General features: G+C 44.3%; 1 protein-coding gene across 2 annotated transcripts in view; it reads left to right on the plus strand.

Annotated features, from left to right (window-relative positions):
- Window positions 1–19,175, plus strand: part of RSPH14 (radial spoke head 14 homolog) — a 187,731-nt gene that overhangs the window by 1,342 nt on the left and 167,214 nt on the right. For both annotated transcript variants that reach the window (XM_044989978.1, XM_044989977.1), the window contains exons 2-3: window positions 1,434–1,536; window positions 1,758–1,876. In XM_044989978.1, coding sequence (XP_044845913.1) covers window positions 1,434–1,536; window positions 1,758–1,876 — 222 coding nt within the window. The remainder of the gene's footprint in view (window positions 1–1,433; window positions 1,537–1,757; window positions 1,877–19,175) is intronic.

Below are 19,175 nucleotides of genomic sequence, written 5' to 3' on the forward strand. Positions count from 1 at the left end.
ACAAAACTATGAATATTATAACGGAGTCATCTGCATTGTATCTTAGCACCTCTGTTTTCCCAAGATTTGGATCAATATTTTCCCCTGGCATGGGCAGGTTAAATGATCTCCTACTGCAAACGGCCATAAAAAAACCCCCAAACAAACCCCAACTCAGCTCTGGCACAGCTCCATTAATTTTTTTTGGGGGGGGGAGGCACTCTGGGTGCTGTATACCTAGAGCTAGTTTAACTTAAACTAAAGAAGGAATTTGCCTCAGCTCAGCCACCATTCTAATCTCCATTGCTATCCTTGAAGTCCTTCCTCTGCTGCTATTTCCTCGAGCCAGGAATACTGGTCATCCCATTTGGAACCTGTCAAGTTATTTTTTAATCTGAACTACAGTTGCAAAGGTATCATGTAAGACTCATACTCTGCCCTTGCTACCAGGTGTACTGCCTGTCCTCCATCCCCAGCCAATAATGACCTAGTAAATGTATGGCCAAGTAAGGAAATCAAGTTCATTTCTTCTTGACATAAGCTCTGCTTGGGGCTACCCTTGAAAAAAGTCCAAACATTTTAGGCTCCAATCCTGCAGACATATATGTTCTTAGTTTTAGTCACATGAGTAGCTCCATTGACTTTAGTGCAGCGTTTCTCAAACTGGAGGTCCCGAGAGTGCGACTGCTGGTTGGGCACCCAGCTCTGAAGGCAGCACCACTGCTAGCAGCAGTGCAGAAGTAATTGTGGCATCATGGGCAGTGCGTGAACTTCCAGCTGAGGGAGGCTAGCCCCCAGCCCCTTCTACACCCCGCCGTGGCTGTCAGCTCCAGAGCGCTGGGCGACACTGCTCCAGCCCCAGGCGGCCGGGAGGATGGATGACACGGCCCCAGCCCTGGGGCTGCTACACAGGGGGAGCTGCGGAGCGTGGGCCTGGCTGTTTGGAGAGGCCCAGCCTATGATACCTGCTGCCCACCAGTGGAATGGTATTGGGGAGGGTGGGGGGGTTGGTCATCACAGCCTGAAATATTTTCAAAGGAGGTCCAGCAAAAAAATTTGAGAACTTGAGCCCCTGCCTTAGTGGGGCTACATACAAGCATAGAGTTAAGCAAATGCATAAGTATTTGCAGGCTTAGGACCTTAGCTTATACAGAACACAGCAGCCTAATTGCTTATGGCCTGATTCAGTGCACACTGAAGTCTTTACATTGTCTTCACTGTGTTTTGAATCATGCCCTTAGTGATGCTAGCTGTGTTAAGCATATTACAGCTATAACTCATACACTACAGTTGTGAAAGTTCAACACTGGGAAATTCATGGCATTTTTGGTGGTAAGTCTTCAACTCTGGAAGTCACTTTCTTTCTTAATGTGTCAGTGCCAGAGTTTGACCCAATCATTGCTATTTTAATAAGTAAAGAAATGTTTAAAAAATTAATCTATTCTGTCTCTTAGGATTCCTGGATAACCTGAAATATTTGCTTCTAGACCAAGATAGCACTGTTCGAGAAAAAACAACTGAAGTCCTTTATATAATGGCTACTCATAATGTTGGCAGGCAAGTATATTCACCAGAGTTTACTGGATGGTACTGGGAAGTGGTGATGGTAGCTAAAGTTTCAGTGAAGAATGTTCAGCATCAGTTTAAATTTCATCAAGATTGCTGGAGTGTGTTAAGATTTAGAAGAGAATGTCAGTGAGATTATTACACATTGGTAGGATTTATGAGCTTTGTTTTGCCTAATTACATCTCCCATAAACCCAGCTTTCTGTTTGTAGGGATGGCTTTATAGAAAATAGAATCATTCCTGCCCTGTCCCAGCTCTTGAATGATCCAGTGGATATCTGTCGGAGAAACATGCACCGGGCGTTTGAAATAATGGCAGAGTTACCGGCGGGTAGGATTTTTTTTTTTAATTAAAAGTATTTATTTCAGAAAGATACATAAGGTGCTCTGGCATCTTAATCTTTCCAGGGCAATTTAAGTATGCATTTCAAATTACTAAATACTTAAGGAGGCCAAAGCAGATAGCTGAATGTACTTTATTCCAAAAAAATTTATAGGTTAAATGTTTTCAGTTTCCTTAAAATTCCATTCATCAGAAATAACTTTATTTTCACTGATCTTATTTTCTTTAGTTAGTGTTCTTATTTTTGTGGTTTATCATTGAGTTACATCTGAAGACTTTAAAAGAATGTCTTGCTGCTTTTGAGTGAGGGACAATTATACTGCATGATGTTGTTCTCACTTTTTAAATTGTTTGCAAGTTAATAGCAGTGTGAATTCTTTATCTTTTAAAAGATATGTGAACTGAGTGAGCTTATGTTGAAACAAGGTTCTGTTATAATGTGTTAGAAGATCAATGTATGTTTTTCTCTTTTGGGGCTGATCTTGCAAACTCTTAAGGTATGTCTACACTACAGGAGTAGTTCGATTTAACTTAGGTCGAATTTGTGGATTCGACCTGATGAATTCGAATTTGTGTATCCACACCAAGGACACTAATTCGAATTTGTGAGTCCACACTAACGGGGCAAGCGTCGACATTGGAAGCGGTGCATTCTGGGCAGCTATCCCACAGTTCCCGCAGTCCCCGCTTCCCATTGGAATGCTGGGTAGAGCCCCCAATGCCTTCTGGGGGAAAAATGTGTCGAGGGTGGTTTTGGGTAACTGTCATCATTCAACCGTCACTCCCGCCCTCTCTCCTTGAAAGCGCCGGCGGGAACTCTGTTCACGCACTTTTCTGGTCAGTGACAGCGCGGATGCCACAGCACTGCGAGCATGGAGCCCGCTGTGATCATCGCTGCACTTATGGCCGTTGTCAACTCCTCGCACCTTATCGAACACCTCTTCCACAGTCAGCTGCTGAGAAATCGGGCGAGGAGGCTCCGGCAGCGCGGTGAGGACGTGAAGTGTCAGAGTGGCAGAGACCTCTCACAAAGCATGGTACACCGCGCCGTGGAGATCATGGTGGCAGTGGGTCACGTTCATGCTATGGGACGGCGATTCTGGGCCCGGGAAACAAGCACGGACTGGTGGGACCGCATAGTGCTTCAGGTCTGGGATGAATCACAGTGGCTGCGAAACTTCAGGATGCGTAAGGGCACTTTCCTTGAACTGTGTGACTTGCTGGCCCCTGCCCTGAAGCGCCAGGACACCCGTATGCGAGCAGCCCTGAGTGTGCAGAAGCAAGTGGCCATAGCCCTCTGGAAACTTACAACGCCAGACAGCTACCGGTCAGTAGCGAACCACTTTGGCGTGGGCAAATCTACCGTGGGGGTTGCTGTGATGCAAGTAGCCCACGCAATCGTTGACCTACTGCTCTCAAAGGTGGTGACCCTGGGAAACGTCCAGGTCGTCATAGATGGCTTCGCCGCGATGGGATTCCCAAACTGCGGTGGGGCTATAGATGGCACTCACATCCCTATCCTGGGACCGGCCCACCAGGCCAGCCAGTATATTAACCGAAAGGGCTACTTTTCAATGGTGCTGCAAGCACTGGTGGACCATAAGGGACGTTTTACCAACATCTATGTCGGGTGGCCGGGCAAGGTTCATGACGCGCGTGTGTTCAGGAACTCTGGTGTGTTTAGACGCCTGCAGGAAGGTAGTTTCTTCCCGGACCACAAAGTAAGTGTTGGGGATGTGGAGATGCCTACAGTGATCCTCGGGGACCCAGCCTACCCGCTAATGCCCTGGCTCATGAAGCCCTATACAGGCGCCCTGGACAGTGAGAAGGAGCTCTTCAACTACCGGCTGAGCAAGTGCAGAATGGTGGTGGAGTGTGCTTTCGGACGTCTCAAGGGGAGATGGAGGAGCTTACTCACTCGCTCGGATCTCAGCGAAACCAATATCCCCATTGTTATTGCAGCTTGCTGTGTGCTCCACAATCTCTGTGAGAGCAAGGGGGAGACCTTTATGGCGGGATGGGAGGTTGAGGCAAATCGCATGGCTGCTGATTACGCTCAGCCAGACACCCGTGCGATTAGAAGAGCCCAGCGGGAAGCGCTGTGCATCCGGGAGGCTTTGAAAGCTAGGTTCCTCAGAGAGCAGGGTAACCTATGACTGTCCAGTCTCTTTACAGAGAAGCTGAACCTGCCCCTGTTTCAGTTCCTATTGTCTTTTTTCAGCGGTTACATACCCCGTTCACCAGGTTTCCCCCCTTCCAACAGACGTTTAAAAATAAAGTTATTGGAACATTTTTAATTAACAAAGTTTTCTTTACTAACGAATTCTCGTTCAAGGGTTACAACAGGGACGCAGACTGTGGTGGGTACGGTGTGCAGTGATGTACATACCGCTTCTACACTCGAGGACTGACAGGCTCCTGCTCCTACAGCGGTCTCTGGGGGGAGGACGGTTACCGGAGGGTGTGCTGGTCTTCCTGCCGCCACCTGTCCTCCCGTTCGCTGTGTGAGCCCTGCTGCTGAGAGAGGGTCTCCCTCCACTGGCTCTGCTGTGCCGCCTCGGCTCTGGAGATGGCCATCAGTTCAGAGAACATCTCGTCCCGAGTCTTTTTCTTTCGCCGCCTAATCTGCGCCAGCCTCTGTGAGGGGGATGCCGGGGCAGTTCGGGAAAGAGCCGCAGCTGTGTGATGGGAAAAAGAAGTGATTTCCTTCCAAAGATACATGTTTGCGAACACTGAACACAGTCTACTCAGTTTCTGTGAACAAGACCATACAGGGCACCTAATCTCATGTGCTCTCAGGACAAGTTCGAATTTTCGGCATTCGCTTTCATTGCCTGGGGTCTTGCACTGGAGATCGGACAAGCGGGGCAGGACAGCAGAATCCGTGTAGCAGCCAGGCCTGGTAAGCCGGAAACTTTAGGCTGCTTAACAGTTAATGGATAGCAGGGCCCTCCTGCTGCAGGCAATCTGGAAAGCATAAAGTCTGACCCTGTTCCAGCCCCTCGCGGCTGTCCCCGGGAAAGATCCCTGTATGCTTTTCCTCTGCAGCCTACAACACGTGGCTGTTAAACGACGGTCATTGTTATGCAAAGGAAAAGTCAAGCATTCACAATAGTAACATTAAAGTAATTCCCCTAATTAGATGCAGCAGTCGCCGAGCGAGATCACCCTGAGGCGGGTCTCCAGGACAAACAGAGAGCGAATGCTGCGAGAATCCCTGCACAGACCAGGGCCCTATGCTGCCATGCTGGTCGAGGCGATGCTCCCATTATACCTCCTGATGGCCTGTCGCGGAAGAGTGTGCTTCCACGGAGCACCCAACAAGGCACCTCTCCCCAGGAACCTCCTAAGGAGGCTTTTTGAGTATCTCTCAGAGAGCTTCGTTGAACTGTCCCAAGAGGATTTTTGTTCAATACCTATATGCATCGACCTTCTTTTTATATAGTTTTTATTCCTGTTTTGTTAAGAAATAAATGTTTACATGTTTATAGCACTTACCGACTGATCCTTCCCCTGATTCGGAGTCCGGGTTAACGGCCGGGGAGGGTTGGTAGGGGATCTCTGTGAGGGTGATGAAGAGATCCTGGCTGTCGGGGAAAGCAGTATTGTAACCGCTGTCGCCTGCCTCGTCCTCCACAAATCCTTCCTCATCTTCCCCATCGGCGAACATCGCCGAGAAACTGCCCCTCAACACTATCCCATCCTCAGAGTCCACGGTCATTGGTGGGGCAGTGGTGGCAGACCCACCGAGAATGGCATGCAGTGCCTCATAGAAGCGGCATGTCTGGGGCTGGGCTCCGGAGCGTCCGTTTGCCGCTTTGATTTTTTGGTAGCCTTGTCTCAGGTCCTTGATTTTCACGCGGCACTGCGTTGCATCCCGGCTGTATCCTCTGAGTGCCATGGCTTTGGAGACCTTCTCGTAGGTCTTTGCATTCCGTTTTTTGGAGCGCAGCTCCGAAAGCACAGACTCATCGCCCCACACAGCGATCAGATCCAAGACTTCCCGGTCAGTCCATGCTGGGGCCCTCTTTCTACTCTGAGATTGCATGGACTCCTCTGCTGGAGAGCTCTGCATCGCTGCCAGTGCTGCTGAGCTCGCCACGACGTCCACACAGGAAATGAGATTCAAACTGGCCAGACAGGAAAAGGAATTCAAATTTTCCCGGGGCTTTTCCTGTATGGCTGATCAGAACATCTGAGCTCGGACTGCTGTCCAGAGCGTCAACACAGTGGTGCACTGTGGGATAGCTCCCGGAGCTAGTAAGTTCGATTTGCATCCACACCTAGCCTAATTCGACATAGCCATGTCGAATTTAGCGCTACTCCCCTTGTCGGGGTGGAGTACCGAATTCGAACTAAAGAGCCCTCTAGGTCGAATTAAATGGCTTCCTGGTGTGGACGGGTGCACGGTTAATTCGAATTAACGCTGCTAAATTCGAATTAAAGTCCTAGTGTGGACCAGGCCTTAGTCACAAGACATTCTATTGATGTAAGTGAGATTGCTTGCATGTGTAAGGCTATTCTCTTGAATAAGAATTTGCAGGATTCCTCCCTTGAATTTGGATTTCAGGAATTGCCATGAATGATATTGCATTAAAGAGGCTCCTTATTCTGTCTCTATCAGGGGATACCTCTCTCTTAATATTAGGGGGCTGACTTTGACTACTATTCCAGCCCCCATACACTACTCTGGCAGCTCATAGGGGCTATATAGGAGCTGCAAGAGGCTTGGGGCAAATTTCTCCAGTGCAAAGGTAGTGCAGATCCTGTGTAAATATCCCTCACCTCACCCTACTCTCAAGCCCTGGTGTATGGGGCATATCAGTGGCAGAAGGAGCATGCCCATAACATCAAGTGCTCCAGGGGTTCTGGGCTACTGTGCCTAGGCTATGGGCTCCTGTTTCAGCCCTCTAGCAGCCTCGAATTCATAGGGTGCAAACATAACATAACTGCATCTTTGCCTCCCACCAATCTTTTTGGGCTGCATCTCTCAGGAAGCAGAGTACGTACAGCATTTAGCCATAGGAGTTCAATCGTAAGAATTTGTCTCCGACTTGAAAGAAGAGTGGGGTAATTCATTATACTTTTAAAACGTTTTCTTTAGTCTAACTACATACATTTTTAATTGTCTTTTTTTTTCCTTAAGGGTTTGGCCCTGATTTTTTTTTATCCTTTTGTCCACAGTGTTTAAAAATACTGATTTGTGTCAGTTCAGAACTATAATAGTATCTACAGGAAATATCCATTTAAAATCCATTATATTAAGACACAAGGGAAAAACATACCAAATTTCAAGTGGAAGACTTCCATCATATTAGTGGTGCTTAAAAGGCACTGAGTGAATGTTTAAAAAAAATTGCTGAGTGAGCATGCTTGAATTATAGAAAAGAACTTTTATGTGAATGCAGCTCATTGTGAAGTCTGAAGTGAATAAATCAGCATATAGCAGAGCAATCCAGTGGGAAAAAACAAACAAAATAAATGACAACTTTTATGTGATTACCATTAAAGTGTAGTAGATCACATCTATCAGATAAAAGGATTTTCAAGTAGAACAGTAATTTAACATTTTTCTGCATTATTTTGATCTATTAATCATCCTGTAGACTTTAAAATCTAATGAGAAGGTGGCTTGCAAAGTGACTTTTTAGTACCAGTATGTCCTGATCTATCAGGGTACTTATTCATTTAGCTCTGTAGTCAGGATGATAAATAGTGTTTTGTGGCACTTATGAGAGAAGAAAATGTCACAGGAAAAAATTATGCCAATTGGTTCACAGCAGAATTATATGTTTAAAGAATTACTATCAAGGCTAGCAGGCCTAAAATTAGACATATTACTGTGTATTTATTACTGAATTTATTGCAGGCTCATCCATTAGAGATGTCTGAATGTAAACAGTACAGCAGCCCTTAATTTTAGGGAACTGCATATTTTTGGCAAAGATTTCAGTGGCTACCAGAAGAAATGTCTGACCCCTAACTGCAGTCAAAAGCCTTACTGGAGCTGGTGGGTGTGAGTGCCACCTTTCATTCAGGATAAACATAAGAAGCACTTAAGCTTCTTTTTGGAGTAAGATAGTTGAAACAATAGGAGCCTCCATGGAAAATACAAACCACATACAATACCAGTCAGAAACTGAGCTATGTGGGTGGAAGAGTTTTGTTGGTATCTGATTAAAAATGCATGGGGCTGTGGATCAGAAGAAGCTGTAGGGAGGCAGAAAGCAGGAAGATAGGCATAGCTAACATGGTCCTGAGAGAAAGCGAGAGCTTTTTGGCAGAGTGACGGGTCGAAAGAGTCTTGGAGTATTGAGCGTGAAAACTGTCTCTTGTTTGATTTCTGCTGTGTTCCGGGCAACAGAACCTTGTGTATGTTCATTGTAAATAGAGGTATTTCTTTGATACACTCCTGTTTAACTAATTTCTCTTGTTAACGGAAACAACTCTCAAGACCACAAATATTGGCTAACAGCATGGGTCAAAAGGGGTAAGACATAGTTCAAGTATCTTTTTGCAAAATAAAGTCAAGATATATTTTTGTATATTTTACTGTCAAACATTTGCACAACCTCTTGTTATCATTTAGCTATCAAACTGTGACACATATGGCACATGCTAAGTAAAGTTATTTCCTTAGTAAACACTAGGGTTACCAACATTGTATTTCAAAAATAAGGGACGGTTTTCTGTTGACTGGTGCTTCTTCAGGTTGTATATTTAGTTTATAATTCAAAGTTGTTAATGAATTACCTGTGTGATTTAGCTGGATCAGTCACACTGCTTTTTTTGTTCAGTGTTTAATCAGATGTGTCTGACAAAAACACAGTTGATGAAATATCTCAAGCTGTAGTTTTCATCTTATTCTTTAAGTTTTACAGACAAATGATACATCAGTAGCATCTACTTCCAAAATAATTCTTTTTCTAGGGGCACTACCAATTTAAAACAAAACTATTTTTTCTTTCACATGAATCTCTAGAGAGAGACTTTGAGGGTTACACAAAAAGCAGACAGCTTTGGATTTCATTAAAACATCTGAATCTATCTAGCAATTAAATGCGGTAGTAAGCAAAATTGACTCTTGGTGGTGCCAAAGCCTAAAACATTACTACTCAAAAATTCCACATAAAACAAAATGTGCTATTAGTGTGTGTCATAGTGATAGCTGAACCATTATTACTAGTGGCTAAGAAGCAGATTACAAAAATCAAATATTTAATACATTTTTGACTAGTTACAGTGAAAAATACTGGAGTTCTCAAAAGAGCAGGAAGAGAGCAGATGGGGACAATTGGCAGGTATGATAGAGAAGCTACAGATATTTTATATGGGGGGAAAATAGCTATCTGTAATGGGATACACTCACCTCATGCAAGCGTCCTTTGGTCAAGTGTGCACGTGCCTGCAGTTTTTTTTCCGCTCACAGTGCCCCCGGTCAACTGCTGTGCTTGTCAGGCAGGTCTTCAGTGACTCAGCCCTCCAGCCAAGTCACACACAGTCCATGTGCGAAACAAACAAACCCCTTCCAGTGTACAGTCCAAAATGTCCTGCAGCGCTCCCTGGGCTCAGTCTTCTAACAGTCCAACAGGACCTGTAGCAATATTCTCTCCATTGGCATCAACATATGGGACCTCCCTGGGCTGAGGCCCTTAATTAGTCCAACAGGGGCCTATTGCAGTACCCCCTCAGGTGGTGCATCTTCCTGTAGCCCTTCCTGGACTCAGTCTTTAACCAGAACAACAGGGCCCATTACTGTACCCTCGATTGGTCCAGCTAGTTTGCAAGGTTCCTAAGCAGGTACTGAACAGCATCCAGAGGGCTTCTTCCCTGGGAACCCCTTGCCTTTACTTGAGTCCTCAGTGACCCCAGCCTTCCTCTGAGCCACCCCTCTTGGGCTCAGTTCTCTGACCACAGCTTACCACTGAGTCAGTCCCAGTGCAGCCCCCTTCCCTGGGCTGCCAAGTTCTAATTCCTTTCCTTAGGGTGCATCCACTTCCCCCCAGTGGCTGGTGGGAGGAGGACCTGATCCCACCCATTGCTCCAGGCACCAACCCAGGGCCCCTGTAAGTAGCAGCCACATGCTGAATCCCTCTACTAATTGCTGCTCTACATTTCCCTGGGCCACTTCCCCATAGCCCATGTTAGTTGAGTCCCAGCAGCTCCTTCCTCTTTCCCCCATTAACTGTTTGCTTTAGCCCCAGCAGCCAAACAGGACCTCACTCCTGTGGTCCCTGCCAATAACTACCTGCTTAGTTCCAGCAGCCCCCCAGAAGCTATTCTCATGCTCCCCCAGTCCCTACCAACAACTGATCTGTCCAGCTATTTCAGCCACTGCAGCCAGCCAGGATCACCTCTTACTCTCCCATTCTGTGCCAGCAGACTGAACTCACTCTGGCCCAGCAGCTCCTTTTATACTGGACTACTGGGCCCTGATTGGCTTCTCCATGCAGCCTCTTTCCTGATTGGCTGCATCCCATGCAGTCATTCTAGGGAGCTTAGAGAACCCTTTCCACTACGCTTTTCTGGGGTGGGGTGTGGCAAGGCTCCGAGGTGTCCACTAGGGGGCCTGAGGGCCTAGTCCACCCCGTCACACTATCTAAACTGTCAAATCTTTCCTCATTAGATAAATAGATTCTTTGAACATTTGTTACCTTTTTTTCTACTGAAAGACTCACAACAGTTAATATTCAGGAAACAACAGATTTACATAGTTGTGAAAATTACTTAGTTATGCAGTAAACATCCTTGCATAAAATTGTCATGTGCCCTCATTGCAAATTCAGTTGAAAGGAGGAGGCAGAATTGCCATATTAGGGACCAAATTGTGGAGGTCTTTTTTTTTTTTAATTGTGTTACTGTTGTATGTAGTTAGTATTTTGAACGCTTCCACCCATTTCTGTTACACTTGGTCCAATCATGCTATGTATCAATTTGGGCCAAATTCCGCTAATTTTACATGTGCGAGTAAAGTCAAACTGACTGCAATGGGACTATTTGCACGTGTGAGAAAAGCCGGATTTGACATACATTTCTCAAGCAAAAAGTTGCTGTCTCCAGCACTGTCTTCTTATGGTCCTATGGTTATGGGTGGCAGTCTCCAGGAATGGTGACTGGTCAGGGTGGCTGGGGGATGAAGTGAGTTGGCACATTATTTGAGACGCCTCAGATGGCAGAGCCCTGATAGCAATTTGAAGCTGCCTTTGCCTAGCAGAAACCTTGAGGGAACTGTAACATCACCTCCCTGGGCCCTTGGGGTTTAAACTTCCCATGGCCTATGGAGGTATAAGGAATACCTGAGATGTTGCAGTCTATATGATTTTATAAAAATATGCTAATGAGTGAATATAATGTAACTGGAATATGCTTCATGCAAAAGGTCTCTTGTAAGGTATCATTACAAAGCTTATAATCTACTGAGTGTGTTCATCCTATTTCTATAAATGTATCACTCTTGTATCTAAAACTAGAAATATGAAATATAACTCTGAGAGCCTATTGTAATTATGCAAAGTGTGGGCAATTAATGGTGGTTTGGAATCTTGATGGCTCCCATCAGCCAGGACAACTGACTGTGGATGGCCCTGTTTGCAGGCAAGCCTTCCTGTGAGTCAGGCTGGGAGGAGTGAAGGCTTGGGGTCTTACAGTGACATGTGATCATGTCACCTGAACTGGAATCCATCGTTAGCCTGGTGCTTTTCCAGTGAGGAGGGGTGGGAACCCAGAGGGACAAAGGTTTCCCGCCTTATGCAAAAGATAGATAAGTTGGTGGAACAGAACAAAAGGGGAGCTATCATGAGGAATCCCCTAGCTACCACTGAGCTGGAACAAGAGCTGTACTAGGGGAAAGGATTGTGCCCAGGCTAGGAAGGTGTCCATTCTGAGAAAAGACACTTATTGAAACATCTCCAAGGGTGAGATATTTTACCTGTATTCAAGTGCATTACTGTATTGGGTTTAGATTTGCATGTTTTATTTTATTTTACTTGGTAAATCACTTTGTTCTGTCTGTCACTACTTGGAACCACTTAAATCCTACTTTCTGTATTTAATAAAATCACTTTTTACTTATTAATTAACCCAAAGTGTGTGTTAATACCTGGGTGGGTAAACAGCTGTGCATCTCTCTCTATCAGTGTTATAGAGGGTGAACAATTTATGAGTTTACCCTGCATAAGCTTTATACAGGGTAAAACAGATTTATTTGGGTTTAGACCCCATTGGGAGTTGGACATCTCAGTGTTAAAGACAAGAACACCTCTGTAAGCTGCTTTCAGGTAAGCCTACAGCTGTTAGGGCACGTGATTCAGACCTGGGTCTGGGTTTGCAGCAGGCTAGCAAGTCTGGCTCAAACCAGGCAGGGCACTGACGGCCTAAGCTGACAGGACAGGAAAGCGGGTATAGAAGTAGTCTTGGTACATCAGTTGGCAGCTTCCAAGGGATCCAACCCGTCACAGTGGCATCCTGCAGACAACTTGGATGAATCTAGCCCTTTGATGTCCCATGTGTCCAGTTCTCCCTAACACTTAAAATACTGGCATGTTTCATTTGGTGACCCAAATAATTCTTTAAACAGATACGTATATAGACCCACAGTCTCAATAGGGTTAACTCAGATGTTAGTTCTACTTCTTAATCTTGCCTGATGTCAGCTTTGACCCTGAATTTACTTTTGTCTCCCATAACTCTCTTATCTATAAATAAGCCTGTCCATTACCTCTTCTGTAACATTGCAAGAATTTGTCCTTATCTTGACCCTGTTCTCTGCTGAAATCCTTATTCATGATTTAATCACTTCACATCTTGACTATTGCATTTCTGCCTTTTATAGTTTTCCTGAATCACTACCTTATAAACTTCAAGGAGTCCAGAATACCATGCCATGACTGCTTTCTTGCTTCAGGAAATGAGACTATATCAACCTCATCATTTCTCACCTTCCTATCCATATCTGAATCCAATTAAAAAATGACCTGCTGATTTTCAAAACTCTGTGTGAACTCTTTCCACCCTGTTTCTCTCACCTGATAGCCATCCACTCCCCTGCTCGCTCATCTGCCTTTCCAGTGTTATCCTCATCTGTGTTCCTTCATCTTGACTCATCACATTTGACATTTGTTTGACCTATCAATCTGAAACTTTCTTTTTCTCTCCAAGTTACAGAAACACTGTGCTTTTAGCATTATCTGGTGCATTATTATGAAGTCTTCTCAATTTCTTACCAGTAAGTGGCAGTATGTGATTAATCTTTCAGGTGCTGGTGAATGTTAAATAGTTCCTGTAAAATTCTTTTTTCTCTGTGCATATTATTAATGTACTTACATCTGATACTCCATAACAAGCCTTTTACTTTCCTCAAGATAGTGGATCCTTAAAAATGGAGTCGTATAAGTAGAAAAAGTATACAGAATGTGTGCAAATTTTTGCTGTTACAGTATATTATTGGGTATAGATGCCACATATTGTTTGGAATTTGGATACAACGATACTGAAATATATGTAGAGATGTATGAGTTTTTTTTATACTTACCAGTATATATTTAGGGGTAGATTTTCAAACATATTAGGCAACCTACTCTCGTTGACTTTCATTGGGAGTGAGGCATCTAATTGCTCTTTCTGCCTTTGAACATCTTCCCTTTGACATATACCCCGGACAGAAACTTAATTAAGATTATTTTAATGTTGAAAGTACATATCAATAATTTAGTATTAAATACATGCTTCTTCAAGGGCCTCCATGCATTACCATTTCTGGGATATGATGCTCCTGGAGTCAAACTGCAGAACAACTGTGAAAAGCCGTGACTATTGGGAATGATAGAGAACTCATGAAAAGGTGACTTCATTGCTCTATTCTATATAAGGGAGTATATCCCTTGTCACAGAGAGCAAATGGAATTCATTTGCATGTCCACAGACTAGATCTTCCCTTAGCCTAGTTTAAGATTTTTTTATAAATAGTTAATAATTTAGGATAGTTTAGTGAGGATATCCCTTTCCTTGTCCTGGGAGTCTTTGGCCCCTTATTGGGACCATGTCAGACCCAGAGCCTCATAAGGATTTTCAGAAGGTGCACCCTGTGCCCATCAATCGTATTGGAGAGCAACGCACAACTCTAGTGTCTTGTATGTCTGGACCAGACCCTCTCAATAAAGCAATGTATGTTTTGCTCTGCCTTCACTTCTCATGCTGGAAGAGAGAAACATGTGGGGCTCCAGGCTCATCTAGCTTCTTGATGCCTGCATCCTGATATTCCAGTGGGCCCATTCAGGGAATTAAAACCAGACTCTGTGTTGAGGTCCTCTTACACATGACCCCAGGCTCACTTTGCTTCTCTGGCCTCAGCACCACCTTCTGTCATGGGTTCAAGACTGGAATATCCTGTGCCTTATGCTGGAGTGAAGGTCTCATCCAGCACCAGTTAAATCAAAAGCAGCACTGAAAGTCAAAACCACCACTGCCTGTTAAGGCCTCAGTAGATTTGATGCTGATGCAGGAAGCACCCATCTCAGTGTTTACCTTCACGTGGCACTTTGGGATACTGGACTTCTTTTCTTTGCTTCAAATCCAGGCATCATGGAATGATATCATGCAGGGCCCTCTTGTGTTACTCTTGTGGCCCTACATAGAGGACTCACTCTGTGAAGGCCATTTTGGAAGCTGCAAGACCAACTCTGGCACCAACTTTGGTGGCAGTGCCAATACTCCTTTTGGTACCAATGCCCTCAACCAGAGCATATTCTTCATCTTGTGCCAATACAACCTTCCTTACTGGCACCAGATCCCTCACATATGCAGGGGGATCTGCCTATATTTGAGGAATGGAATGAGGCTTCAGAGAAACCATACAAGTTACCTTTGGAGGAATGTACAGAGCGCCACAGCAGAAAAACAGAGTAGTGCTTCATCTGTTTCTCCTCCTGATGATCAAAGATACTTTCAGGAGCTGATGGGAGAACAACAAATACTCTCCAACTGCAAACAAGTTTATAGCATTGGAAAAATCTGACCCCCTATTTGACATATCACAAATGCAGACCATGCAGAATTTGACTCTGCCTCTTAGCTCTGGCTGTCCCAACCCAGGCAAGGATATCTAGCTGTTTCCTCTTTTTTCTCTCCTCTTACCCAGCTATGGTCTCCTGTGTCAGTTGAAGGACATACAAAATTCTCCAACTAACTCCATGGTGATGCCTGCACCACAAGAGAGAGTCGGGGTAACAAAACATTTCATTTGACTTCTTCTGACAGAAAGGAACACAAACTAAGTGCATTTGGCAGCTGTGGGTCAATAGGCCTTCAGATGGTCAACTATCAGGCCATTGTCTCACTACAGTTATATTTTCTGGGATGCCAGGATCCCTATATTTGTATTCTCTTCTGTATTTGGGAAAAAAGCAGAGGATGTAGTCATGTTATATGATGATGATGATAACTCTCTTTCCATTCTATTAGCATCTCAGGAGTATGTTAAGACAGACATTTTAAAATCAGCAGGTCCAGATAACTTGCATCCAAGAGTTTTAAAAGAGCAGGCTGAGTTGGTTGTGGGACTGTTAATATTGCCTTTCAATAAACCTTGGAACACTGGGGAAGTTCTAGAAGACTGGAAGAAAGCTAATGTTGTGCCAATTTTTTAAAAGGGCAAACAGGATGACCCAGGTAATTATAAGCATGTCAGTCTGACATCAATCTTGGGCATGATGATGCAGGCCTCTATTAATAAAGAATAAAAGAGAGTAATATAATTAAAGCCAATTAACATGGGGTTATGAAAAATAGATATAGTCAAACTTGATATCTTTTTGATGGGATTACAAGTTTGTTTACAAGTTTATTAAAGATAATAGTGTTAGGTAATAGACTTCTGTAAGCCATTTGACATGATACTAAATGACATTTTGATTAAACAGCTAGAATAATTAAAATTAGTGTGGCACAGATTAAATGGATTAAAAGATGATTAACTGACAAGTCTCAGAATGTAAATGGAGAGTCATCACTGAGTGGATGGTGTTTGTAGTGGAGTCCTGCAGGGATCAGTTCTTGGCCCTACACTATTAACATATTTATCAATTACTTGAAAAAAAACCAAAGTCATAATTGATAAAGTTTATAGACGACACAAAAATTGGGGAAATGGCAAATAATGAAGAGGACAGGTCACTGATACAGAGCGATCTGGATCACTTGGTATGCTGGGTGCAAGCAAAGAACACATGTTTAAATGTATACCTGTAGGAACAAATAATGTAGGCCATACTTACAGGATGCAGGGGGCTCCATTCTGGGAAGCAATGACTCTGAAAAAGATTTGAGGGTTGGGGTAGATATGAGCTGAACACAAGCTCAAAGTGTGATGCTCTGGCCAAAAGGACTAAGGCAATCCTTGGCTGCATAAACAGGATTCTTGAGTCAGAGTAGAGAAATTATTTTACCTCTGTATTTGACACTGGTTTGACCACTGCTGGAATACTGTGCCCAGTTCTGGTGTCCATAATTCAAGAAGGATGTTGATAAATTGGAGAGGATTCAGGGAAGAGCCATGAAAATGATTAAAGGATTAGAAAACATGCCTTATAGTGACAGACTCAGGGAGCTCAGTCTATTTAGCTTAACAAAGAGAAGGATAAGGGATGACTTGATTACAGTCTATAAGACTGTACATGGGGAACAAATATTTAATAATGGTCTCTTCAAATCATGAAAGGTATAACACGATCCAATGGCTAGAAGTTGAAGGTAGACAAATTCAAACTGGAAATGAGGCATAATTTTTTAACAGTGAGTGTAATCACCAATTTTCCAAGGGTTGTAGTGGATTCTCCATCACTGGCCATTTTAAAATCCAGATTGGAAGTTTTTAAAAAAGATTCATTCTAGGAATTATTTTGGGAAGTTCTATGCCTGTACTATATAAACAAGATGATCACAGTGATCCCTTCTGGCTGTATGACTCTCAGATTCCTTGCCAGAGGAACAGAAGAAAGCAGGCAAGACTCTGGTCACCAAAGCTCATTGTGATGGATTCCCCCAGGGTCCAACTTGGAATTGGGATACCACTGAGCCCACCTGTTCCACCAGCCTGGGTTCCCCTTACTCTGTGCTGCTGTGACAGGCTCTCAAGCCCCCTTCCAACACACACACAGGTAGAGACACACCCAGCTGCAGCTATATTCACACAGATGCTGATAATCAGCTCTGCATGGGAGAGCTCAGCTAAGGAAATGCCCAGCACACAAGTGCACACGTCCTCTGGAGTGTAAACCCAAAATTGGATCATCTTGTGCTGTACAGAGAACTATATAGTGTAAGATCATAAAATTTGCCCTCTCCCTCAGTGTAGAGAGAGATATGCAACAGCTTTCTGCTCCAAGTATGAGTTTCACACTGGTTTTAGAGACAAAACAAGACAAGTTTATTAACTACAAAAGATATATTTTAAGTGATTATAAGTGATAGCAAACAGATCAAAGCAGATTATCTTAGTAAATAAAAAAAAACACAAACTGAGCTTAACACACTAGATAGGTAGGATATGAATTAGCAGATTCTCACCCTGAGTGATAAACAGGCTGGCAGATTCTTAAGGCACAAGTTGCCTTGGCTTTCCCAGGTTTTCATACACAGGCTAAAAATGCTTCTAGCCTGGGACCATCACTTCCCACAGTTCAATCTTTGTTCCTCAGGTGTTTCCAAGTGAGTTGTTGTAGGGAGAGTGAGGTTGCCCCCATGATGTCATTTCCCCCCTTTTATATCCTCTCCCCACTTGCTGGAAAGCTCTTTTGCTGTGATCTGGGGCAAACAGTTCCCATTGTGTAGTGCTATCTCTGAGAGGTTTCTATTGTACACAGTTCCTGGGGTAATCCTTGTGCTTGTGTGTGTTTCCTCAATAAGCCATTAACATTGTTTGGTCTTTTTACTGTCCTACCTGAAAGGGTGCTGCGTGTGTTTTCAACCTCAGGACATGTTTCAGCACCACATAGAATCATAGAATATTAGGGTTGGAAGGGACCTCAGGAGGTCATCTAGTCCAACCCCCTGCTCAAAGCAGGACCAATCCCCAGATTTTTACCCCAGTTCCCCAAATGGCCCCCTCAAGGATTGAGCTCACAACCCTGGGTTTAGCAGGCTGATGCTCAAACCACTGAGTTTTCCCTCCCCCCACACATACATAGCCAAACTTCATAACTTCACATACGATAGCACATACAAATCCAATGAGATATTACTATCTAGCAGATCAAGACTTTTAGAATGACACCTCACAAGGCATACTTTGTATAAGACATATCCTAATTACATGACAGTGGTGAATATTGGGGTGCCAGGGTGTCACAGTCATATGCTCACTGACACTGTCTAAGAGCAGCATATAATGCCTCAGACACCAGTGCAAGGCCAATGGCTACAGGAGTGGCTCTTAGGAGGCACTCTTGGCTTAGATCCTCTGGTCTCACATTTGATTATCATGGAAAATTTAAAACCTTTCATCTGGGGGCAATGGCCTTTTAAGCATAAAAAAGGAGGTGACCCTGGAGAAGATCAAAGATCACTAAGGCCACTGCCCACTTCCTGGAACTAATGCAGTCCTCTTACTCAGCTGAGAGGAGGTTCTCCTACCTGTCACTCCACTTGCAGAAACAGACTCCCTCAACACCAAGGGATGCAGCAGTCCCAGAGGTGGTATCATCCTCTTCCTAAACCTAATACTGGCAAACAACCTCAGCATTATAAGAGCATGATTCCTCATTGCATGTTCTCACAGCCCTTAACAGCAGTCCCCAAACATCAGTTTTGATGTAGTTGAGTGCTGTACACTGATTTGCATCTCTGATGGGGTACACAAACCCCACAGGGGACCACAAGGGGTTAAGGAGCTGCTCTTGGCTCAACCAGCTCTGTCCAGCCATACCTGCAAGACTCGCACAGTCTGGAGAAGGAGTTTAAAAGAGAAGCTGAACAGCTCTCTTGTGAGCAGACCAGGGAAGAGAGCAAACTTCAACCCTCAGCTCCTGAGGAAAGGGCTGACTGAAGACAGGAACTTCCCTGACAACCACTGCCTGAAAGTCCCTCCCTGAGGGAAGGGAAGGCCTGACCCTGATACACCACGAGAGAGGGTCATCCTTCTTTCTGTTACTAACTCAGTTTATTTGTGTTAATTCCCTTTGCTTTTTGTTTATGGACTATTCCGAAAGGAGACAGACTTTGAAGTGACCTGGCCAGAGAGCAGCCAGCAACAACAGACCCCAGGGGAGAGAGAGCTGCCACAAAACACCCTGCC

Source organism: Mauremys mutica, chromosome 16 (assembly GCF_020497125.1).
Source record: "Mauremys mutica isolate MM-2020 ecotype Southern chromosome 16, ASM2049712v1, whole genome shotgun sequence".
In the NCBI taxonomy this organism is placed as follows: Eukaryota; Metazoa; Chordata; order Testudines; family Geoemydidae; genus Mauremys; species Mauremys mutica.